Source organism: Lygodium microphyllum, chromosome 8 (assembly GCF_053477565.2).
Source record: "Lygodium microphyllum isolate KBCC chromosome 8, Lygodium_microphyllum_v1.1.10, whole genome shotgun sequence".
Classification (NCBI taxonomy): Eukaryota; Viridiplantae; Streptophyta; class Polypodiopsida; order Schizaeales; family Lygodiaceae; genus Lygodium; species Lygodium microphyllum.
The window spans coordinates 23,123,817-23,149,681 of NC_141142.1; the positions used below are offsets into that span (position 1 = coordinate 23,123,817).

Sequence of the window (25,865 nt, forward strand, 5' to 3'; positions counted from 1 at the left end):
TTGAACGATGAAGCCAAAGGTTTGTTTTGGGATGCTCGAGATTTGTTAAAGCCAAACATTTGCTTTGAAACATTAGAGAGGGCTAAACTGTTGGGTAAAGAGGGGGTTTGAAAGAAAAATCTTGAAGGTGTGTAGTGACGTGGAAGGGGGAGTGAGAGGAGCTATCGTACCGTGTGTGAGGGAGGGGGTTTGAAAGAAAAATCTTGAAGTTGTGTAGTGACGTGGAAGGGGGAGTGAGAGAAGCTGTTGTACCATGTGAACTTTGTCCATCATGTGGTTGAAACTAGAAGGGGCTAGAATGGTTGCACAATGCCTTCCACTCCCACACCCTAGGGCCTAAATTTCATTTTTGGGGGACGGAAAAAGAAAAAAGCAAAACTCGTTTAAAGCTTCATTGACAAATCCCACAAGTAACCATGCCACATGGGGCAAAAAGGGAGATGGTGGTGTCACACTCACATCCTTTATAGGTAGGCATGGTTAATAATTTTGTTGTCGATTCACCTGAACTTCGGCGTTCTGTCAAACATTTCCATCAATGGAACTGCTCGCTGCGTTTCGCAGTTATTATAGTGGCAGATCTGGATCTAATTAGCAGCAGGTTGGCTGTCGTTTGATTTTCCGATTTGGTCTGAGCTTTTCGGTGCAGGATGGCGTACACATACAGTGCAGGCCGCCACACCGAGGATGAATTGCTTGTCGTATGAAGGAAACGTGGCATCTGTGGCTGCACATCGGCCTCAACCAATGTAAGCTTCTGTCACCTGTGAGACGTTTCTCAGCGCCTCCAAGTTGAATGGAATGGATGTCTGCTATGGAACAGATTTCTATGCCTGCTCCCACCGACCCTGTCAGTCTTCACCGTGCAAATGACCAGTCGCTGGAATTCAACTTTCTGTTCTCAGCTGCTAAACATGAAACTCCCTCAAAGACAGAATCTTCAGCATTCTCATTGTTTGGTAGTTCAATGCAGGCAACTTCTCACGCGGTCATGATGAGTATGTCTGATTCGGATGATGATTTTGGCGAATTCAAATCCGTACCACCTGACGAGTCTCATGCCAATGTACTCCCAGTTGCTCTTTCTAACTCACCAGATTTCAGCAGCAGACAGGGATATCAAGCATACGATGATATGTTTGATTTCTTTTCATCAAAACCAAACGGCCTGCGTATTGGTAAATCTGTGAGCGAGGGCTTTGAGGATCCTTTGGGTAGTTTGACTTTCTCAAACGGGAATTCCTTGGTGCACTCAGAAAAGCTTGAAGGTGTCACGGATTCAGCGCCACCTACTCTGAAGCCACAAGAATGCAGTTCTGATGATGATTGGGGGGAATTTGTGGAGCATTCAACATCAGCTTATAAAGAACCATTTGATTGGTTTGAGCATTCGAGTGAGTCGGTATCATCTGTGAATGATGGAGTTTCAAGTGCTTTGTTTGAATTTCCCAAGGTAACAGGCTTGGAAGCTGTAAGTACATCACAAAATGCGCGTGCTAGCACAGGTTTCTCAGGTTTTGAAACAAATGGTTTCAGCCTTTTTGACAGACCTGATCCTATAGGTAAAGAAGGCTCCATAGGGGTGCTTGGAAAGAGGTTTGATGAACAAGAGCTCAAGAGTCTGACCAATGGTGTTACAGCATCACCTAGTGGGTTAGCTCTTCAACGCATGCTTTCTAGACATTCAATGAGTTATCACAGCAGCCATTCTGCTGTCGAGAAAATCTCTACTCCTATTCCATTGTCACTATTTGGTGAGGCAGATGTGGAAACTGAGAAGTCTCAGGTCCATCTTGGAGGCCTTGTTGCAAAGCCTTTCCAAGGGCATTCTCGGAGTAAATCTTTAAGTGGCAGCTCCCAACCTTCAGGCACAGGGAACTTTGTAGACCTAATTTCATCTCTATATGCAGAATCCAGAGAAAATGTAAGTTTACAGCTTCCATTCAATGCGGTCAAGACTAATGTAAAAGCGACTGAGGAAAACAAGGTTATGGAAAATGGCAATAAAGATTTGCCTGGTCATGAGTTTGATCTGAGTGGATGTGCCGACAATATAGCTACTTCTGTACAACCAAATTTCATCAAGACTGTAAACATCAGTTTGGAAGAACAATTGTTTGATGTCAATCTGTCTTTTGAGGACCTAGAAAGCTACTGCAAAGTTCCAAGCATGCAGTTGTCAGATGCAGATAAGTTTGTCATGGAGTCTGCTAGCAGTGTAGACTACAAGCAGCTTTTACAGCGCCTTATAAAAGAGGGTAGATATCATGAAGTCTTAGCATGTAGAGAGCACTTTTTGACTCTCCACCAGTTGGCTTGTTTACAGGTACATGCTATTTGCTTGGTTCTCATAAATCCATAACTTGATTGAATCTACAATGCTCTTTACCTTCTATTCTTTGGTTGTGAGCAGGAAAGATCTGCATTGGAGGTGGACACAGCGGAGTCTCAAGCATTACATAAGGAAATGGAGGTACCTTTTTGGCTTTTTTGTTTTTTGGTTTGTGGTTGGTTTGATATTGCAAGAGTGCGCAACAAAAGAAGATCACAAACATGGAGAGCGAAGGGAAGAAAGAGGCTTGATGAATGTAGAGAATGAAGGAATAAAACTGCACTGATCTGAAAAAGAAGGCTGAATACAAGACTGTGCCAATCAGCTCCTGCATGCTGCTGGTTGTGCATCAGTGAGGACCTCAGAACAAAGAGGGGAGGTATGCACTGCTGGATGAAAAATCAGGCCGAGGGGCAGCTATAAATAGATGGCAGCTCCAAAACTGGCTGACCTGCTGAAACTGGGGTGAAAATGCTGAAAATGGCCAACCATCAGCTGGAGAGGTTGAAAATGCTGTCTGACCTGCATAAGTGTTGCCAGTCTGCCTGCCACGTGGCACAAACTGTGAAATGCTGCCAATGATAGGCGTGAACGTAGTCGGGGAAGAAATGATCAGGCTGGCAACTAAAATGCAAATGCATGAACAGCTGTTAGAGCTCCTTGGTCTCCATCAGACTTTGACGAACCTCACAACCAGGATATGAACTGCATGAAAAACATGAAATTTTAACACCCCCTCTTACATCTTGGGAGTGGCTGAAGGCCAAGGAGATGTATGCAATGAAACATGGAGGATTGTGGTAGAGGCTTTGTAAAGATATCCATTGTATTGTCTGCTGTAGGACAGTACCACCTCCAACTCAAAATCCAAGATCCACTCTAAAACATAGTGGTATTGAATCTCAATGTGCTTTGTGTGAGCACCAAGCACTAGGTTCTTTACGAGACCGATAACACTCTAATTGTTGATGTGAAGTAAAGTATGTTGCATTTGAGGGAATCCAATCTCCGCAAGTATACGATAGAGCCATATTTCCTCTTGAGCGGTAGAATACAATGGTTGATGCTTTGCTTCCATTAATGATAGAGCAACGATAGGCTGCCTCTTACTGCTCCAAGAAAGTATATGTGATTGAAGAGAGAAAGAAAGCGTGTCTAGTAGTAGAATGTTGAGAGTCGATGCCACCAACCCTATCTAAATCACTCCATCTTGTAAGAGTGACCCCTTCTTAATACAAGTTCTTGTAGGATTGAGTAGTGGAGAGTGGCTCGTGAGTGAGCCTGAAAGGGATTCTTCATAAAAGAAGGCAACAAAGCTGCCACATAAGAGATGCCAGGCCGAATGTGGATGAGCCAAATGATACTCCCAAACAGCCTTAGAAAGGACTGTTCGGGAACTCAAAGGTGAAGAGTAACTCAGAGATAAGGAAGAATTAATCAATGCTCAATGCAGTAAACACACTATGCAAGAGTGAATACAAGATCTTGAATTCCCATGTCTCAAAAAGGACCAGGGCAGAAATGAGCTAGAGAGTGTGTCAATGGATACCAAATCACAGTAGGTAGTCTTCAAATAGTGATCAGCTGCTGTAAACAGCAGTGCAGGCTGCACTATCTCAAAAATGTAGGGTTGTGGCTGAAGAAGACTGAACTGATGAAGCAGGCAGCAGCAATACAGCAGTCAACAGTTGCTGAAGGAAGAAGCTGATTAGGGTGGCAGCTTCTGGCAGCAAATGCAAGCTGTGGAGGACCAGGCGGTAGCTGTTTTGATGACATCAGCAGTTGTATGATGGCAGGGCTGAGCAGCAAATGCAGCAGTGGCAGCAGTCGCTTGGTTGTGGATAGCTCTGGAATGGCTGGTAGAGGTCTTGTGTAACAAAACATAGTAGCAGTGCAGGGTTGGAGCAGGTGCATGGTTAATGGACAACTCCATGAGCTGAGATATCCACTAGAGGTGTGGACAACAGTGGAACAGGGCACCAACGGTTAGAAGGATTTGCAAAAGCAAGGATACCTAGACTGCTTGGGCGGCCTTCCTTCCATGGATGCGTGGTGAATCCTTGATTCCAACTTAATTACAGTAGCAAACAATTAGTGCAAATCTGAAAACACAAATTTACCTATTGGTCTTGGATAATGGACACTTGATTGGCCCCAAAATTGGCGCCCCTTTCGGTATTTCTTTAGCTTTATTGAAGAAGAAGTTGATTTACAATGGGATTCTCCCAATCCCTTTCGGTATTCCAACTCCCCTTGTTCAAAATCACAAGCAAGTCTTTAATCTGATTTTCCCCTTGATCTCGGGCAATCAATTGGCCTTCACCCGCTTTGATGGAGAGGCAAATGTCCCAAAATCAATTATTCCTGGTCCCTCCACTTGAGTAGGCTAGAAAAAAACAGCTTCAACCCCGTTGAATGCAAGACTTGGAGCTTCTAATTTGTGGCATGCTTTCTGAGGCTGCTGCTCAACACTAATTTCTGCTGCAAATTAGGGTTTATAGTAGAGAAATCTGAAATTTCTCAGCCTCCAAGGGCCCAAATGCTGAGATCTTCAAAGCAAGACTGTGAAATGGCAGCATTGCGCATTGCTCTTCAACCATTCCTATACCATATAGAAATTCCAATGTAGTACTTTGCTTTTGATGCATTTGGCAGTGTTATCGAGATTGATTGCAAAGATTTCAAGGGGAAGGATTGTTATGAGGACATGTATTTTTGAAACCTCACTTAACATGTGGATTAATTTTTAATCACATGATTAGGTAAATGTTGCACATGTGAGTTGCAACTGGGGTTAAAGTAAATTTACGAGCCCGGGACCCGAAGAAATCACAGGATGTTAAAGACAAAAGTTGCTATAAGTTATGTCGCACAGGTACTTGGTAGTAGTTGGTGCCAGTTGTTGGCCTAGGTCATCCATTTGGCCATAAGTGTCAGTTGTTGGTGACACTAGAGAAGTGGCGTTTAATGGTACCTAATACCAATCTGATGGTCAAAGATGGTGCTGAGATACTCGGAAATGGAAGTTGACTAGTCAATTTAATTATTGGACAGTCATATTATTTTTCAAGGCATTGAAATAATTATTAGATTAATTTTTAGTATTTAAATACTGAAATTTAATATTTAATTATGAAAAATATTGAAAAAACCATTTGAGAAGGTTGTCACTTGTCAAAAATGCCCATGCAAGACTAAAAAACGTATTTAGTGGTTGGAGAGAAGTATTTTTATAAATTCAGCTTGCAAGAGAGAGAGAGGAGAGGTTGTTGGTCTAATTTGCAACCATTGGAAGATCTTCTAAGGCAGCTGTGGGGAGATGTAGACCAATCAATAGCATGTGCCAGCATCTGCAGGCTGTTGAGATAGGGCAGCACCAGTAAATGACTTATTTGCTTCAGTTCTTTGCATCTACATGCTGTTGTGGCAGGGCAGCAGTTGCATTTGATTGATTTACAGTCATTCTTTGTGACAAAACTCTAAATTTTCTCTCTCTACAGCTTTCCCTCTCATCTCCTAGCCATTTCACAGCCTCGCTCCGAAGATCTCAGTATTTGGACCCTTGGAAGCTGAGAAATTTCAGATTTCTTTAGTTACATTTGATTGATTTACAGTCATTCTTTGCGACAAAACTCTAAATTTTCTCTCTCTACAGCTTTCCCTCTCATCTCATAGCCATTTCACAGCCTCGCTCCGAAGATCTCAGTATTTGGACCCTTGGAAGCTGAGAAATTTCAGATTTCTCTACTATAAACCCTAATTTGCAGTAGAAATTAGGGTTGAGCAGCAGCCTTGGAAAGCGTGCTAGAGATTAGAAGCTCCAAGACTTGGATTCAATGGGATTGAATCTGTTTTTTTCTAGCCTATTCAAGTGGAGGGACCAGCGAATAATTGATTTTGGGGCATTTGCATCTCCATCAAAGCGGGTGAAGGCCAATTGATTGTCCGAAATCAAGGGGCAAATTGGATTAAGGACTTGCTGGTGATTTTGAATAGCAAGGGGAGTTTGAATACCGAAAGGGATTGGGAGAATCCCATTGTAAATCAACTTCTTTTTCAATAAAGCTAAAGAAATATCGAAAGAAGCGCCAATTTTGGAGCCAATCAGGTGTGCATTGTCCAAGACCAGTAGGTAAATTTGTATTTTCAGATTTGCACTAATTGTTTGTTGCTGGAATTAAGTTGTAATCAGGGATTTACCACCCATCCACGGAAGGAAGGTTGGTTACATGGTTCCGTTGCCGAGAGATGAGAGGAAAAGCTGTAGAGAGAGAAAATTCGGAGTTTTGTCGCGAAGAATGACTGAAAATCGGTCAAATGCAGCTGCTGTCCTACCACAACAGCATGTAGATGCAAAGAATTGAAGAAAATTGGTCATTTATTAGTGCTGCCCTGTCTCAACAGCTTGTAGATGCTGTCACATGCTGTTGATTGGTCTTCTTCTGCCCCTAGTTGCCTCAGAAGATCCTCCAATGGTTACAAATCAGACCAATAGCCTCTCCTCTCTCTATCTTGCAGGCTGAATTTATAAAAATGCTTCTCTCCAGTCTCTAAAGATGTTTTTCAATCTTGCATGGGCATTTTTAACAAGTGGTAGACTTTCAAAATGGTTTTTTCAGCATTTTCCATAATGAAATATTAAATTTCAGTATTTAAATACTGAAAATTAATCTAATAATTATTTCGGTGCCTTGAAAAATAATATGACTGGCCAATAATTAAATTGACTAAAAATTAATCCACATGTTAAGTGAGGTTTCAAAAATACATGTCCTCATAACAATCCTTCCCCTTGAAATCTTTGCAATTGTCCTCGATAACACTGCCAAATGCATCAAAAGCAAAGTACTACATTGGAATTTCTATATGGTATAGGAATGGTTGAAGAGCAATGCGCAATGTTGCCATTTCACAGCCTTGCTCCGAAGATCATAGCATTTGGATCCTTGGAGGTTGAGAAATTTCAGATTTCTCTACTATAAACCCTAATTTGCAGCAGAAATTAGTGTTGAGTAGCAGCCTCGGGAAGCGTGCCATAGATTAGAAGCTCCAAGACTTGGATTCAACGGGGTTGATGCTGTTTTTTTCTAGCCTATTCAAGTGGAGGGATCAACGAATAATTGATTTTGAGACATTTGCATCTCCATCAAAGCGGGTGAAGGCCAATTGATTGCCTGAAATCAAGGGCAAATCAGATTAAAGACTTGCTTGTGATTTTGAACAACAAGGGGAGTTGCAATACCGAAAGGGATTGGGAGAATGCCATTGTAAATCAACTTCTTTTTCAATAAAGCTAAAGAAATACTGAAAGGGCACCAATTTTGGGGCCAATTTGGTGTGCATTGTCCAAGATCAGTAGGTAAATTTGTATTTTCAAATTTGCACTAATTGTTTGCTGTTGTAATTAAGTTGTAATCAGGGATTTACCACCCATCCATGGAAGGAAGGCTGGTTACATGGTTCCGTTGCCGGGAGATGAGAGGGAAAGCTGTAGAGAGAGAAAATTCGGAGTTTTGTCGCGAAGAATGACCGAAAATCGGTCAAATGCAGTTGCTGCTCTGCCACAACAGCATGTAGATGCAAAGAATTGAAGAAAATCGGTCATTTACTGGTGCTGCCCTATCTCAACAGCCTGTAGATGCTGTCATCTGCTGTTGATTGGTCTTCTTCTGCCCCTGACTGCATCAGAAGGTCCTCCAATGGTTGCAAATCAGACAAGTAGCCTCTTCTCCCTTTCTCTTGCAGGCTGAATTTATAAAAATGCTTCTCTCTAGCCTCTAAAGACGTTTTTCAGTCTTGCATGGGCATTTTTGACAAGTGGTAGGCTTCCAAAATGGTTTTTTCAACATTTTTCATAATGAAATATTAAACTTTAGTATTTAAATATTAAAAATTAATCTAATAATTATTTCGGTGCCCTAAAAAATAGTCTGACTGGCCAATAATTAAATTGGCTAGGCAACTTGTATTCATGAGTGTCTCTGCGTCATCTTTGACCATTAGATTGGCATTAGGTACCATTAAACGCCACTTCTCTAGTGTCACCAAGTGACACTTATGGCGAAATGGATGACCTAGGTCGACAACTGGCACCAGATACCACCAAGTACCTGTTAAGTGAGGTTTCAAAAATACATGTCCTCATGACAGTATCAATATCCTAGCCTCTAGCGACAGTCTACATCATCGAGCATCAATGATTTCATCACTCGTCTATCATGGGGGCTGTTGGGACTTGTGTTTTTGCAGCCAGCTCCTCCTCCATCACCTGGCATCACTCATCTGTCACAAGGGTTGCTGGGACTTGTGTTTTTGCAGCTTGGCTCTCCTCCATCACTTGGTGTCACTTGTTTGTCAAGGGCTGTTGGTACCTTAATTTTTGCAGCCTGGCTCATGTTCCATCATTTGGCACTGTCATTATTGACTTGGCATTAGCATTTCTAAGGTGCAAACTTTCAATTTAATGAAAGTTTCACATTGCCCTTATTCCTTTTGCCTTGATAGTACCACATAGCTTGCACACTTGTTCCACAACATGCTCGGTGTTAAATACTTCACTGTTAGCACAATGGTTAGCATGCGAAAAACAAGGGATACCAGAACTAGAGTGTATTTTACTTAAATCATTAGCCCATTTCTCATTGTAGTGACATACCCCCCTCTTGAAACATTACAAATGACTTGGATTAAATAGTTAAGATCCAACATGACGTACAAAATGAGTTTCCCAGTAACCAAGGATACTGCCGTTACTACATATATTCTCAATGTATAGTTGTCTATATATGTTTCCAAGTAACTAAGCCAATTGCTGTTACTCCATGTACTGGCAATGTGCCATTGTGCAAGATGGTAGTTATGCGAAGAAATACCCTAATGCAGAAACACAAATGAAAGCATACGACAAAGTATAAACTCAAAAGAACACAGCTAGGGTTAGGGTAACTCAAAGATAATAAACACATTGGAATCTGAATGAATGATTGAATAGTAAATATACAATGCTCATGTAGCAAACAACCATGCAAGAATGAAAACTTTACCTCGAACTCTCATGTCTTGAGGATCGAAACAGAGGTGTTGAGCAGAAGAGTGTGTCGTACTCCTGACAGATCCCAAAACGCTAGGCAGCCTTTAGATGTTGGATAATAGCAAACACAGTAGTGTATGGCGTTGGATCAGTGCCAGATAGACAGAGGAGAGAGAGAATAATAAACATAGCTGTAGGTGATGACATGGCAGTCTATACGGCAGCCAACAAGTGAAAATGCAGTAGTTGGATGCCATGTGCAGCCAACGGTAGTAGGAGAGTGGTATGTTGCAGTGGTCAGGGCTGGACAGCAGCAGAGGGCGTTGAAAATTGTGTGATGAAGTCTAAAAATAGACACATGATGGATGTAGACAGCAATGGGAAGCTTTGCCAGGATGTGCTTTGCGATCAGGGTGTAGCCAACGAAGCTAGAGGGCATGAAACGTGCAAAAATGAGATTGCATCGAATGTAGGGTAGCCTACCTATTTATAGAAAGTTTTGGAACCTCATACTGCACACTATTTTAAAACTCTCTCAAACCACACAACTTTTTAGGGATTTCATTAATTAGGCATTTTTGGGGTTGTTTAAGTGGTGAATTCAACATGTAACGCTCTCAAATTACGCACCATTTTAAAACTCTCTCAAACTATGCACCATTTTAGGGATTTCATTAATTAAGCATTTTTGGGGATGTTTAAGTGGCGAATTCAACACATAATGCTTATGCTAGCTCAATACTCTCTCTTAGGCCCAAAAACTTGTAGTGATGGGTCAGCACAAAGATCGAGACAATAGGTGTTCCTTAGGCTCGGAGAGACAAAGAGTGGGAGAGAGCAAAGCAGAGTGTGCACAATTTTTGGTACAATGATGAGAGAGTACCTTTAGGTTTTTAGATAGATATATATGTGTAAGTACAAGTGCTAAGGGTGTGTTCACACCCGAGCACATTTAAAGGCACGAGGGCCTTTATTCCCAACAACCTCCCACCTAAAGGTAATGTGCCTTAAGAGGAGAAAAGAATCAGCTAAGTCTAGGTATGTACAAAGCTAAAATACATATATCTATCCAACTCCCATCATCTGTCGGCAATGAGCAAACCGCTCTGCTGGAAGACCCTTCGTGAGAAGGTCTGCAGGATTATCATCTGTATGCACTTTGACAAGCTTAATGCTCTTGCTGTCAAGTACATCTCTAATGAAGTGGTACTTCACTTGTATGTGCTTTGTCTTTGCACGAAAGACAACATTCTGTGCTAGCATGATAGCACTATGACTATCACAATGGAGAATAGGTAACTCTGTGATGCCAAGCTCTCCCACCAGACGTGAAAGCCATAAAGCCTCCTTGCATGCCTTAGTGGCAGCCACATACTCTGCCTCTGTAGTAGACAATGCAACACACTTTTGTAGCCTGGAGATCCAAGAGATTGCTCCTCATGTGAAAGTAAACACATATCGAGAAGTGGACTTTCTGCAATCCGCATGACTAGCATAGTTTGCATCCGTAAAGCCAACAATAGATGCCTTCTGCTTTCCAAAGCAGATGCACAACTCCTTTGTGTCTTTGAGGTATCTCATAATACCTTTCACTGCATCCCAATGCTTCTTTCCAGGGTTTGCCATGTATCTGCTAATCACTTCCACTGCAAAGGCAATGTCAGGACGTGTAGCAACCATAGCTTACATCAAACTGCCAACAGCTGAAACATATGGGAACTTGGCCATTTCAGCCTTTTCATTATCAGATGTAGGGTTGTCCTCTGCACTGAGTTTCACATATGGAGGCAATGGAATCCCAATTGTTTTCCCCCCCTCCATATTGAAACGCTGCAAAACTTTGGAGATACACTCCTGTTGAGATAGATAGATAGAGCAATCCTTTTTGACCTATCTCTGAGTATTCGCATACCAAGAATGTGATTTGCATCACCAAGATCCTTCATATCAAAGCTGCCATGAAGGCTTTGTTTCAGTGAATCCAAGGCATGAGTATCCCTGCCAGCAATCAACATGTCATCAACATACAGAACCAAGATAATCAGGCTGCCATCTGCTACCTTCTTAGTGTGCAAGTAGTGATCCACTTGACTTCTATGGAAACCTTGAGATTGCATAAATGTATCAAACTTATGATACTATTCTCTTGGTGCTTGTTTCAGCCCATACAAACTTCTTTTGAGTTTACATGCCATCTTTTCTTTCCCTTTTTCAACAAATGCTTTAGGCTGCTACATATATATATGTCCTTATGTAGATCACCATGTAAGAATGCAGTCTTTACATCCATCTGTATGAGCTCCATATCTTCAGCTGCAACCAAGCCTAAAATGGTTCTCAATGTAGTCATCTTGACTACAGGAGAGAAAATCTCATCAAAGTCAATTCCATGCTCTTGTTTGTACCCCTTTGCAGCCAATCTTGCTTTGTACTTTGGTGAGGAACCAGAAGTGACCATCTTGTAAACCCATTTCCATGAAAGTGTTTTCTGCCATTTTTCTCAAGAGATTCCATTTTTGACAACATGGCTTTCTACCATTTCTTGCTATCTTGTTTGTTCATTGCTTCCTTGAAGCAAGACGGTTCATCACAGTCTGTCAACATGATATAATCAGCCACATTATTTGCACTAGGAATGAATCTGTCAGGTTGTCTAGTAGCCCTAGACGATCTCCTAATCCAATGATCATTGTTTGCTGGTTGTTGAGTATTTTCAGCTTGCTGTCCTGGCATTTCAGCCTACAAATCAGCATTAACAGCTTGTTGTCATGGCTGTTCTTGCACATGTAATGGCTCATTATCATGGGCAATAGCTGGTCGATCATTTCCAGCATTATTTTCTGCATTTACAGGTTCATTTACAGCAGGTATTTGCTACTGTACAATGGGCACATTTTGCTGTCCAAAAGGTATTTCTTCTTGGAATACAACCCTGTGGACCTCCTCAATCTTTTCAGGCTGTTTATGCATGTGATCTTCCCGGAAGATAACATCATTGCTGTGTACTACTTTCCTTTTCTTGGGATCCCATAGTCTATACCCCATTTCACCCTCATCACCATATCCTAGGAAAATGCATTCACAGGACTTTGGCTCAAGTTTATTGCGTTTTTCTTTACGAATGTGCACAAAAGCCTTGCAGCCAAACACTTTTAGGTGAGCATATGAGGATGGCTTGCCTGACCACGCTTTTTGGGGAACTCTCCCTCCCAAAGACCTGTTTGGTGATCGATTAATTAAGTGTACGGTTGTCATAATAGCCTCTGCCCAAAAACCATGGGGTAATGCAGTATGAGACAGCATTGTACGGACCTTATCCTATATGGTGCGATTCATATGCTTTGCAACTCCATTTTGGGGTAGATTATGAGGGGCAGTGAGCTCCCTCTTTATCCCTTTGCTGTTACAAAATGCCTGAAAGGCCTTGGACACATATTCCCCACCATTATTAGAGCGAAGACACTTGAGTGTCTTATCAGTTTGATTTTCAACCAATGTCAAGAATTTTTTGAACTTGTCAAGCACTTCATCTTTGTTGCGAATAGTATAAACCCATATCTTTGGTGTAGCATTATGGACAAAAGTGATAAAATATTTCTTTCCTCCTAAAGATAATCGTGGCATCTCACATACATCTGAATGTACTAACTCTAGAGGAGAAGATTTCAAAGAAAGAGATTTTTTATGAGACGTTTGTATATGTTTATTATAAATACAATGATCACAATGCTCAAACTTAGCATAACGATGACAAGGCAAGTAACCCAAATGAGAAAGCACTTTCATTCTTGTTTGACTCATGTGTCCCAACCGGCCATGCCACAAAGAAACGCTTGGCTGCTCAATCACGGCAACAACATGATCACTTACACTAGATACATGGAGAGGATACAAAGTATCACTTTTATAACCTCTGGCAATCACTCGAGATCCCTTACAGATCTTCCATTTTTCATCACCATGTTAGCAGAGTATTTGTCAGCTCATGTGTGAGTCTGAGCTTGATCTGAGCTGGGCATTTTTATTAGGTATTTTTCTGGTGTGGCATTTTATGCCATTGGGGCATTTTATGCACCAGTCGGCCAGCATTAAATGCTGTCCGACCAGCATTTTTTCTCCCCACTTTTTCAGCCTATTTATACTCAGTGGGTCCTCCTCAGTCAGTCACTTCATCTTCACCATCTGCAGACTCTGTGGAGAGAGGAGCCAGTGCCAGTGCCCACGCAGCCAGTGACTCACTGTTGTATGCGACTGTCTCGTGTTCAGATATATGGATTCCATTTCTCGTGCATACATCTGAGTTCTCATCTGTATCGTGTTTTTTTCTTTTCTCTTTTTGTCTTGTGTTTCAGCAGTTTATTTCAGCACATGTTTATGCTTCCACCGCTGCTCCACTTCTGACATGGTATCAGTTTTCAGGATTTGTGTTTCTGCTGTGTTTTCTTGCTGATTTCAGGACTGTTTTGTACCCCTGCTGATCAGACGACTGCTGTCGCAGCCAGGCGACCTGTTTTGGGGCTGTTTTCAGCCTGCGTTTTTTGCAGTTTTGCCACCGCCTGTTGCCTACGCACCCTCTGCAGCCTGCGTTTTTTCATCTACAGCTGCTGGCGACAGTTTTCTACCTGTTTTTCTGCAATTTACAGTCTGCGTTTTGCTGATTCAGCATCTCTTGTGGCTGGGTGACTGTTACTTCAGGCCGTTTTCTCTGTTTTTGGTAGTTTTTGACTGATTTTTTGACTTTCTGCAGCAGATTTTGTCTTCTATTGATCAGATTTTGGGTTCTATTGCATGTGAACTCTCATTTTCTGTAGTCTGTGCTTGTGTTTTGGCTGTGTTTCCTCTCTAAATTCCATCTCTTCTCTACTTCTCTTCTTATCCTCTCCATATGGCTCCTACGTGCACTTCCACTGATGATAAGTTACATGGACCTGATTCTCTCACATGGAGTGCTGTCATGAAAGCTTGGTTTGTGCAGAAGCGGCTATGGTATATCGTCTGTGGAGCTATTGCTCGACCTCTCCGTCCTTTTCTTCTTCCTGAAGATTTTGATGAGGACAACCATGCGACATCCTTGAGATTACAGGGGCGGCTTCCGGCACATTATGGAGGTGAGGCTTATGTAGCTTCAGAGAGGGGTGACGGGAAGAAGAAGTCGAAGGCCCAGTGTTACCACTGTGGCAAGAAGGGACATTTGCGGAAGGACTGCAAGAAGTTAGCGGCTTCCAGGAAGAAGGAGCAGAAGACGAAGCGGGATGCTGACTCTACCGATGAGTCCTCTCCTTCATCAGACTCCGACTCCGCTCCTCCGACCAAGGTGAAGTCCAAGGTGCGGAAGGGCTCCTCTTCTTCGGATCGCGGGAAGGGCTTGGTGGCCCCTTCCTCGGCTGCTTTCTAGTGATGGTGATGAGGTCATCCCTCACGACTCTCTTGTGCCAGAGAGGGAGTATGAGCGGGTGTTCAGATGGGGCAGCCGTGCCTCATCTATATTTTTATACAGGTGCACAGGTTCCAGAGAGGGACGTCCCTGACGCATCGACTTCAGTCTGGCGGAATCAAATCCTGGAGCTGGGATTGACATCTATGTTCATGCTGAGCTGGTTATCTGATAGAGAGCGGGAGGCTTTCGTCTGGAGCTCACATGAGGGGACACTTTGGCGGTCTGGCCAAAGGCAGGGACTCCATGGTTACATATGTTCAGAGGCATTTTTGACAGGCTGGTCTTGTATGCTACTGCGAGACATTGGTGATGGACACAGAGACATGCTATGATCTTCTCTATTTTCAGGTGTTTGGTACGATCGACATCGACATTAGGTTCTCTCCGAGGCACCTTGGTGGTGGCTTGATCACCCACTGCTTGGGTATCCATGGTTCTCCTTGGTGGTTCTATGTTGTATAGTTTCTGATCCCTTTTCATTGTACTATTGTATTGTATCAGATCACTCATGATCTGAGAGAGGGTGTTAGCAGAGTATTTGTCAGCTCATGTGTGAGTCTGAGCTTGATCTGAGCTGGGCATTTTTATTAGGTATTTTAGGTATTTTTCTGGTGTGGCATTTTATGCCATCGGGGCATTTTATGCACCAGTCGGCCAGCATTAAATGCTGTCCGACCAGCATTATTGCTCCCCACTTTTTCAGCCTATTTATACTCAGTGGCTCCTCCTCAGTCAGTCACTTCATCTTCACCATCTGCAGACTCTGTGGAGAGAGGAGCCAGTGCCAGTGCCCACGCAGCCAGTGACTCACTGTTGTATGCGACTGTCTCGTGTTCAGATATATGGATTCCATTTCCTGTGCATACATCTGAGTTCTCATCTGTATCGTGTTTTTTTCTTTTCTCTTTTTGTCTTGTGTTTCAGCAGTTTATTTCAGCACATGTTTATGCTTCCACCGCTGCTCCACTTCTGACACACCAAAGGTGGTATGAAAACCATCATCATTTAGCTGCCCTGTGCTAATCAAGCTCTTCTTGTGTTGACGTACGTGCTGTACATACTGTAGTGTAAAGACAGAGCCATGCTGAAATTGTAAATGCACATATCCAATACCTGCAATGTCACATGCATAGTTGTCTCCAAGATGGACAATACCATGTCGACCCCCTGTATAGGCAGAGAACCCCTCTCGATGAGGGGTGACATGAAAGGAAGCACCCGAATTGAGAATCCATGTATGCCTGTCCTTATCTGTATCTACAAGTAAAGCATGTGCACCAAAGTGTGAAGAGACCAAAAGTACGTCATTCCCACTGTCTTCACAGTCATGAGTGACTATGTTCACCTCTTCAATTTTGACACTGCTTTTCTTGGGTTGTCCCTCTTTCTTCTCTTCCTTGCATCATCTGTCTTATTGCCTTTTCCTTTCTCTTTCTTCCATTTGTAGCAATCATGGTTAAAGCGATCCGTTTTACCACAATGGTGGTATTCAACATCTTTGCCATGTGATTTACTGCGTCCCTTGCTATCAGATTTGCCTTTCTGCTGTGATCTGCCCCTAGTATGCAAAGCACTAGTATATTCATTTGTTGATTGCTGCAATTAAGTGCTTGATCAGGGAATGACTACCCTTTCCAAGAAGGAAGGCTGGTTTCATGGTTCCATTGCTGGGATACAATCAATTCCCTGACTCGGTGTGCCTGAGACACTTGATTGAAGGTCAGAAGCTTTACTCTAGTGCTAAAATTGTATTTAGTTGAGCATTACATCAAGAATGTCCAAGATTAAAGGGGTAAAGTGTGCATTTTCAGTAATTTTAGGCTTGCTATAATTAGTGCTCAAGCAGGTTGGCAGTTTTGGGGCCAAGAAGGTGTCCAATGTGCGAGATTATTAAGGTAATTTGTGCAATTCAAGCTATGTAGATTTGCTGATTGCTGTAATTAAGTGCTTGATCAAGGAATTACCATCCTTTCCTAGAAGAAAGGCTAGTTTCATAGTTCCATTGCCGAGATACCATCAATCCCCATGACTTGGTGGACTCGAGACACCTGTTTGAAGGTCAAAAGCTTTGATCTAGTGTTGAAATTATATTCAGCTGGGCATTATAGCAAGAATGTCCAAGATTAAAATGGTAAAGTGTGTGTTTTCAGTTTACGTGAATTTTAGGCTTGCTGTAGTTAGTGCTTAATCAGGTTATTTACCACCCTTTCCGAGGAGGAAGGCTGGTTTCATGGTTTCATTGTCGGGATATCACTCAATTCTTTGATTTGGTGGGCTCGAGGCACTTGATTGCAAGCCAAAGCTTTGTGCTAGTGCTGATTTTTGCTCTCAGCTGCAAAATTCCAGCAATATGTCTTTATACTGTGAGATGCAATTAAGCAACGATGATATCTCTCAATATGAACATTCACATGGGAATGAAGAAAATGCAATGCTTGATCTAGAACAAAGCTCGGACCATGGATAACAAGCTGAAAATGTTGCTGTTGGGCAAGATGTGGATCCTTCTAGGCCTTCAGAAGCTGATGATTAGCAAAAGGAAGAGGAATTTGATGACCAGCTTAAAGAACAGTTGAGGATAGTAGCTTAAACGTTTATGAAATTGGCAATTGATCCTCGGTTTATGCACTTTTTGAATCCTTAAAGGAGAGTAACAAAGGCAAGAAGAGAGCTTTAGGACAACAAGATACATTGAAGGAAGAGCCAATACGATAGCATGATATTCCAAATGTAAGTAGTGAGCATAAGCAAATGATACTAGTGGGGCAATTAATGCATATGCAAGGCCAACTTGAAATGCCAATCCAATGCTTTTTGGAGAGCAAGGCATGCATGCAATTATGGGGCAGCTAGGTTACTTTTGTGGTGGCACTACTTTCCATGCTATGGTGGATCAGGGACCTCATACAAAGATGTGTGACACAACTTATGATATGTAGTAGCCAATGCGTGGTGTACAAGGCCTAATGTATTCAGGTATGGTTGATAATATGCATAACCCCATGTATATAATGTTGGCATGAGGTTGTTGGTCATGTGGAAAAATATTGCTAGTAATGCATGGAATGTATGGGAAAATGTATATTGGTATGGTTGGTAGTATTCAAATTCCCATACACAGTCACATTGCAATGGTCTAGAGTATGCAAAAAAGAATGTTTCCTAATGCATTTGGTGCTCCTAGCATGTTAGGTACATATGAGGGGCTGGTCAACTGGATGCAATGTTGCATATTAGTTAAGTTGGAATTGCAGTCATGTGAAAGTATAAAGTATCGCAATGCTTAAGGGGAAGAAAGGCCTACAACCTAGTGGAGGTTTCGAGGCAAGTAAATTTAGAGGTAAAGTTTCTATATGCTTCTTGGTGAAGCTTTAGTATTGTTTAAACCCATAGATGCAAAATGTATGGAAGAGGATGACTTGGCAAACCATCCTTAGATGTTGCAGCTTTACTTAGATGCCTTTCAGTTAGATTTGACTTTGGTTCTCGGGCTTAGTCAGGTTCAGTAGAGCAGGGGTCCGGAGCATTGCCTAATGCTCAAGGGGGAAGTAGCACTTCCACTCCACGAGTTGTGGACAGCTCTCATATGTAGTGGATCTCAGATGTATTCAGCATGCATCCAAGGTATTGTGTTGACAATATATTTGCTATGAGGTCACTACTTAGTGTATTAGTCACTGTGAGATGTATGTAGATGAGTATGAGTTTCATTCAGGCACTGAAACTATGCTTTTGCATTAGTTTATGATCAGTTTGCAATGAGCTTTTGCCTCAATTTTGAGATAAAAGTTCTGATCAGTTTCAGCTCAGCTTTTAATGAGTATGAGAACCGTTTATGGTCACTTTTGGGATCAGTTTTGCATCACTTTTTTCGTTGATTGTTGGCTAGTTTTTGCAATGAGTTTGTGATCAGTTTGGGGTCACATTTGCAGCAGTTTGTGATCAGTTCTCAAATCCTTTGAGCTGATGCCCGACTTGGGATATGGCATCCCTTTGAGGGAACCCGCTGGGATCGACGGTTTTAGCTGGTGAGAGTACAACACTACCTGAATCCTTGAACCGGGGTGCTAGGTGTCTACCCACACTTTGTCCATTGGGAGGAGTCTTCCAAGGACCTTGGTCCTAAAGGAAGTAGCAAAATCATAAGCTAGTGGCACAGGGTTCTGCCTTTGAGTCCAATTAGGCACCCAGCTATTTAAAAAAAAAAATAAAAATAAAAAATCACTTCTCAGATCAACAAGTGGTGAGTTTATCATTAGTTCTCAATAGTTTACAGCTGGTTCCATGGACAACAACATTTTAGCAAATGCCATTGACAGTTTCAGCCATGGTTTGTACTGAAAATATGCTTTATTATGGTTTAAAAGTCAGAACTGTTGAGAAACACGAGCTATGGAGGTATCCAATGGGTTTCTAGCAAGAGTTCTCGATTGTTTATGCTGGTTTTCAGCAAGGTTTGGGGGCATGTAGCATGGTTGGACAATAGTATGCAATGTTGTAATTGTGATGCCTTATGGAAATTCTAGTGCAGTACGCTTTTCCATTGGCACAATGCAATGCAATTGAGGACGATTGCAAGGATTTCAAGGGGGAGGTCTGTTACGAGGGCATGGAATTTTGAGATGCTTTAATCTTGCTGATAACATTTGATTAAGTTATTAATCAAATGTGCAAGGTTGTTTAGCACATGTTGCACATGGTAGTTATTTCATGGTAACAAGCCAAGGACCTCGAGGATGCAATGGGTCAAAAGTTGTGATGAGTTATGGTGACTGGGTGTTGGTGGTTAGTTGCTATCAGATGTGAGCCTAGGACAGTGGTTTGACCAATAAGTGTCAGTGGGGTGACACTAGGGACTAGCGTTAATTATTAATTAATTGATTAATGCTAGTCTGAGGGTCAAATAGAGGTTGGGGGTCACTCTAGGTTGCAAATGGCCTAGCCAATTAAATTATAGAGGAGCACATTTAATTTTGGGCAAGGTTAGAAAAGCTAAATTTAATTTTTAAAAATGTTTAAATCTGAAAATTAATTAAATGGTTTGATAATGTTGGAAAATGAAATTAAAAGGTTGCTACTTGGCAAAAATGCCGATGCAAGGTTGAAGAGAGGCATTTAGTTCATTCAGCTTGCAAGAGAGAGGGAGAACATGTTGCTCGTCTGGTCTACAGTCATTGGAGGACCTTATGAGATAGTCAGGGGTAGGCGAAGACTAATCATCAGCAAGTGATAGCAATTTTGAGGCTTCCTAGAGTTGGCAACAATAGTTGATGGCTAACGACAGCAAATTCTGGCATCTTGGGTAGTAGGCAATAACTCTTGGGCAGTATTTGACATAGGCTGCAGCCAATATGAAGGCCTTTCTTGCAAAGAATTCTTGATTTTCTCTCTTTTGGCATTCTCTCACCTTCTCCAGCTTGTGCTTAGTCAATCTCAGCATTTCTCAGCCTTTTGGATTAGATTTCAGTCAAATTTGGTGGATAGTAGAGAAATCTCTGTTGTAAACCCTAAATTTTTGCAGAAATTAGGCTTTGACAGCCACCTCAGGATCTGTGCCAATTAGTGGATGCATTGTACACTAAATTCAGCACCTGAAATTTATGTAATTCTAAGGGAATTTAGATGCTAGCCCATTCATTGTAATTTGGGGCGGCATTTGGCTGGTTAGAGGTTCCGTTCGTGCAAGTCCTGGGTGAAAAATCATGGGGCAATCGGCCTAAATTGATTACTGATTGTTGCTACACCAAAGGGGCTTTTGGAACAACAAAGGAGATTGTGAATCTCAGCTTGTACTCATTCCATTAGCAATCAAGTTAAAGAAATACGAAAAGGGGTGTTAGCTTTGGGGCTAACAGGGCGTCTAATATCCGAAATTATCAAGGTAATTTGTGCAATTTAAGTTATGTTCATTTGCTGATTGCTGTAATTAACTGCTTGATCAAGGAATTACCACCCTTTTCGAGAAGGAAGGTTGGTTTCAGCTCTTGCATAGTAGATGAGACTAGATTGGCCCTCAAGGTGAGCGCCCCTTATGGTATTTCTTTAATATTGAAGACGAGCCTTTACACGAACTACTTGTGGCCTACCCATTTGATCAACGTGGTTATTATAGAGCAGCACTCTTTATGCTAATGATTGCGCGCATACCTGGCTTTTCAATGGACTAGATTTGCTCCAACTACTATGTCTTTAGTTGCTCTCACTTACCTTGACCGGTGAGCTTTGAATTTATCTCAATTACACACTCAAATTAGTGTGTCTTCAAGCATATATAGCCGCAATCTCTTCAATGTTGACCAACTTGACATTGAGAAATGCATTCATGGTTTCTCATTGTTGCCACATTGCAACCAATGAAGATTTTGCAGGAGCCTTAGTCCTAGACCGATCCAATTCGTTGAATAAAGCCTTAACCTTGATTGTCGAACAATCTTAGAGCTTTACCCTAACCAATATACCTTCAATTCACTGCCAAATTGAGTAATTTAGACCTATAAACTTGCTATCCATAAGCCCTTATCTTTGGCATGCATTTGCCCTGAGATTGGATGTTGAATTTAATGCTTTCAGTGGCTGGAAAATCAGACCTGCATGTCTAAATACATTTTCCTTGATGCCTCGGATATGATTTGATGACCCAAAATAAGGGGAAAATTGGGGGTTTTAGTTGGAATGTCTTCAGCAAGTAATTCCACATCTAAATTGATTGATGTTTGCAAACTCTAGCCATTGATCTACCCTAATTCTAATTTGTTGTGAAACAGAGCTTGCCCAGCTCAAGAGAGAGAAAGGAGAAGAAAGAGACTAATTCCTGGCTGTCCAGCATCTCGAGATGGTTGCAAAACACTCTCCTCTTGCTGTTCATCACAAAAAATCTGCAAGCATGCATCTCCTTTTATTGCCATAGCTCTCCAAACTTGGGCTGCTCCAAATTTGAAAGAGAAAGAAGAGAGAAAGAGATCCCCAAATAGCCAAGTTCAAGTTCTCAAATGAATAATTAGTTGCTTTTTAATCAGATTACGTTTTTGATTAAGGGATAATCAATGAATTGATCATTAATCATAAGTGAGTTGCTCACTAGACAAAGCTTAGCTCAAGGCTTGATTAGTAACTTAAGTGCCCTAAGTGAGTTGCTTATTGGGTAAAACTTTCAACGTAACTCAATTTTAAGGTACAAACTTTCAATGTTAGCATGCTTTTGGTATTTCTTTATCGTTATTCAAAACTCGGATAAACCCACACTGTCTTGTACTTGAAGCAACCCAAACTTGTCTCTAATGTGGTGTTCTCAGTTTTCCTCACCAGCCTTGACGATATGCGTATCTAACAAGTGTAATGAATAAGAATACATGTTGTCCTTAGTCCAATGACCTGTAAAAGTGACATTCAATGCGTAAAGCTGGTTCTACACTATTGCATGCTGCAAACAATGTATAGGACATAAAAGACATGTAGAAATTAGTTCCGAATTGATGCAATCTACTCTACAAAGCCTCATCCTTGTTCATGTGTCAATGCCAATTATTTTCCCTTGACTTTGCACATCCAATTCACTATAAAGTTGAGTAAATTTTGACCTGCACTCTTTATGTTGAATGTGCTGTTAGCTTGTGGCCCATGGCTGAAAACTGCAATTTCTACAACAAAAAAGAGAAGAATGACGGTCTCTGAACTTGTGTTGCTCAAAGGGAGAGAGAGAGAGATCCCAAATAGGCAAGATCAAGTTTCTAAATGAGTAACCAACTACTCTTTAATCCGATCTCACTTTTGATTAAAGGCTAATTAATGACTTCGACATTAATCATAAACGAGTTGTTCATTTGACCAAACTTAAGCTGAGGGCTTGCTTTATAACCTAAGGTGCAAAATTTCAATTAATGAAAGTTTCACATTGCACCTTGTCTCTTTTGCCTTATTCTTATACAGCATGTACACTTGTCCATTGCATACCTCAGTGTCAAATCCTTCACTATTTTTGCAATGGTCACCATGCCAAGAGATAGAGATACCACAATTAGGTTTTATTTTAATTAATTGTTAATCCCATTTCTAGTTTTGGTGACAATACATCATGGTTGAGCCTTCTCCTATATATAGGTGTGGATCCTTTCAAAGTTTGGGTGTTGGCTTATGGGGCATACACACCTTGGTGATCTTTAATAAAGTTTGGTTATTTTTGAGTTTTGGGATTGTTTAAAGAGCTAATAAAAAATTTAAGTTTGTTAAAAACACTTTGCTTACAACACTGATAATACATAGTATATACTAAGGAATCACTTGCTCTAGAAAGTTTGGACTCTGGGTCCATGGGGCAAGAAATAGACTTAGAAGAGGCCATGTCGAATTCCATCAAAAGCTTGAAGATGTTCTTGTTCTAAGACACAAAAATATGCTAAGGTAATTAATAAACCTTAAGTCCAAGAAAGAAGTGGAGGAGACCAAGGTATATCATGTCAAACTCTTGACTCAATATCTCCCATGTATAGTTCACCTCTTATGAGCGGCTACTTGTCAAGATGAGATTATCCATATGAAGGATCACAAGTACAATATCTTGGCCCTCCAATTGAAAGTAGAGGTCGGAGTTATAATTTGAGCGTTGGAAGCCAAGCTTGAGGAAAAAGCATTCGCGGTAATACTGTCACCAAGTGGTGATATTTTTTGCAGTTGCTTATAAATATTTTATTTTATTTTTCTTTAGTTACTGTTGCTTTTTACCCCCAGAGTTCTCTTGGATTAAGCCGAGATCTTTGCATGGCCAGAAGATTGAAGATGGAGGATTGAGGTTGCTTGAGCTAGTATCTCAGATCGTGGAGCTATTGGTGTGCTTGAGAGAGAAGGGAGACCGGTTCCATATTGAATGGGCATTGAAGAATAGAATGCCAGTGGTTTGGGATTGTGTGCTTAGCCACTGGAGATGGTGTAGGACAATGAGCCTGGCGAAGACAGAAGATGCACATGTGAGAATGCTCACCGAATAAAAGTCACCGTAACTGAGCCACATTACACTTTTTGATATGGTTGCAATGATAAAAGTTGCTCAAAACAACTTGAGGGATGCAGGGATCACTATCCCTAAAATTTAGGGAGTTACTATTTTTGAACCTTAAAATTTGTTCGTGTCATTATCTTCGTTTTTGTACGAGGGTTAATTCTTTGGTTTGTGCCAAGGTCAAATTTTGCACCGATCATGGAGAATTTTAAACCAGAAGATGTAAATGGGAAAATTGTTACATGCATGCCATATGGCACAAATTCCCGAGAGAGAGAGAGAGAGAGAGAGAGAGAGAGAGAGAGAGAGAGAGAGAGAGAGAGAGAGAGAGGCATGAGGGGCAGATTTGAGAGTGAAGTTTTGAGGAGCTGAGGGCGGATTGCTGCAGGTACATCAGCTATGGAGAGTACTTCTTCGTCTCTGACTCATGTACGGAGGTAGAGCTTGCTCCCTCTGGTCAACTCTCTCTCTATTCTCAGAGGAAATGCTCTACATGATGGGGTGATTCCATCGAAGGTATAGTTCTATGTTTTCTTTGCACTTCTGCTGAGGCAAGAGTCTCACTGTCCATGTTCAGGAGCAGCTGTTGGCTTCTCCAATGCAGGAACTAAAGAAAGTGATGACCATACCACTAGGAATAGGGTTTTTCAACTCAGATTTAGTGCTGTTTGTGGGACTGTTTTACTGTTGGAATGATGCCAGGGTAAAAGAGATGTAGTTCTGGATATGCTGGATAGTAAAAACAATAAATAGAGAGTTCTGCAGACTGCAATTCTGCACATGAAATATCGAGTTATGGTCACAAAAAATGCTTTCCTAAAAGGGGTGTTTTGGATACGCTGGGCAGTAAGAACAGTAAATACAGAGTTTTGCAGACTGCAATTCTGCACATGAATGATTGAGTTATGGTCACAGAAAATGCTTTCCTAAAAGGGATGTTGTTTTGACAATAAGAATAGTAAATACAGAGTTTTGGAGACTGCAATTCTGCACATGAATTATTGAGTTATGGTCACAGAAAATGCTTTCCTAAAAGGGATGTTGTTTTGGATATGCTGGACAGTAAGAACAGTAAATACAGAGTTCTACAGACTGCAATTCTGCACATGAATCATTGAGTTATGGTCACAGAAAACGCTTTCCTAAAAGGGATGTTGTTCTGGTCATGCTGTATTGTCCTTATGCAGCTGGGATTTACTCAGAAAAGATGAAAACCAACTGTTCATAGGTTATGTATTTTGGAACTTTTTTTTTAGTAACTTCCATCTTTTAATTGATAAAGAAATATCGAGAGGGGCGCTGGTCTTCGGGGCCAATCTGGTGTTGAGCGAGGGAGTGAGGTCTTTGTTTGTGTGTGTGTGTGAAGAGACCAGGTGTTAATGGAAGGAACTACCGCTTTATGTGAGTCATAGACTAGTTTCAGATACCAAGCTCTAGGGGCTTGCCTCAACCATAAAGAGCTTGATCCATATAAATCTCCTTTTGTAAGACATTGTTAAGGAAGGTAGACTTCATGTCCATTTGATGCATAAGCCATTGATGACGAGCTGCAAGAGCTAACACGGTCTGCATGACAAACACTTGGGCACTTGGAGTAGGGGCCTCTTAAGTAATTCAAGCTTGTCTTTTGCGCAAAACCCTTGGCAAGAAGCCATGCCTTATGCTTGTGGAAAGTGCCATTAGACATATATTTGGTCTTGTAGACCCAATTCATGACAATAATCTTCTGTGTGGTTGGTGGATGGGGAACTAACTCCCATGTCTCCCTTGTGCAAAGGCCTCCTCAAAAGTGGTAGGCTCATGGTTCTTGAACCTCTTGGTCATAAGGGCATAGTTAACACATAGTGAACACCCACTCCTCTATTGTATCTTGGTTGATTGACAGGGTCCTTGTAGTGTCACTGGGAAAGAAGTAACCCGAAACTCCTATATCAAACACTGAAACCATCGGGGGATAACATGAGGTTGCTCATCATGTGAAGGAGGTTGAGGGGGTCTCTGGTACTTGCAGTGCATCTAATCTAATGGAGGCAAGGGTCCCCCGGGGGGGGGGGGGGGGGGGGGAAGGGCTAAG

General features: G+C 41.6%; 1 protein-coding gene across 2 annotated transcripts in view; it reads left to right on the plus strand.

Annotated features, from left to right (window-relative positions):
- The first annotated feature begins 474 nt into the window (after window positions 1-474).
- LOC148032056 (uncharacterized) overlaps window positions 475-25,865 on the plus strand; it is a 30,043-nt gene continuing 4,652 nt past the window's right edge. The window contains exons 1-3 of one of the 2 annotated variants that reach the window (XM_087682678.1): window positions 476-749; window positions 974-2,326; window positions 2,414-2,473. In XM_087682678.1, coding sequence (XP_087538804.1) covers window positions 992-2,326; window positions 2,414-2,473 — 1,395 coding nt within the window. In that variant the 5' untranslated portion in view covers window positions 476-749; window positions 974-991. Of the gene's footprint in view, window positions 2,327-2,413; window positions 2,474-25,865 lie in introns of both variants that reach the window. The other variant, XM_087682677.1, reaches the window with a different exon arrangement.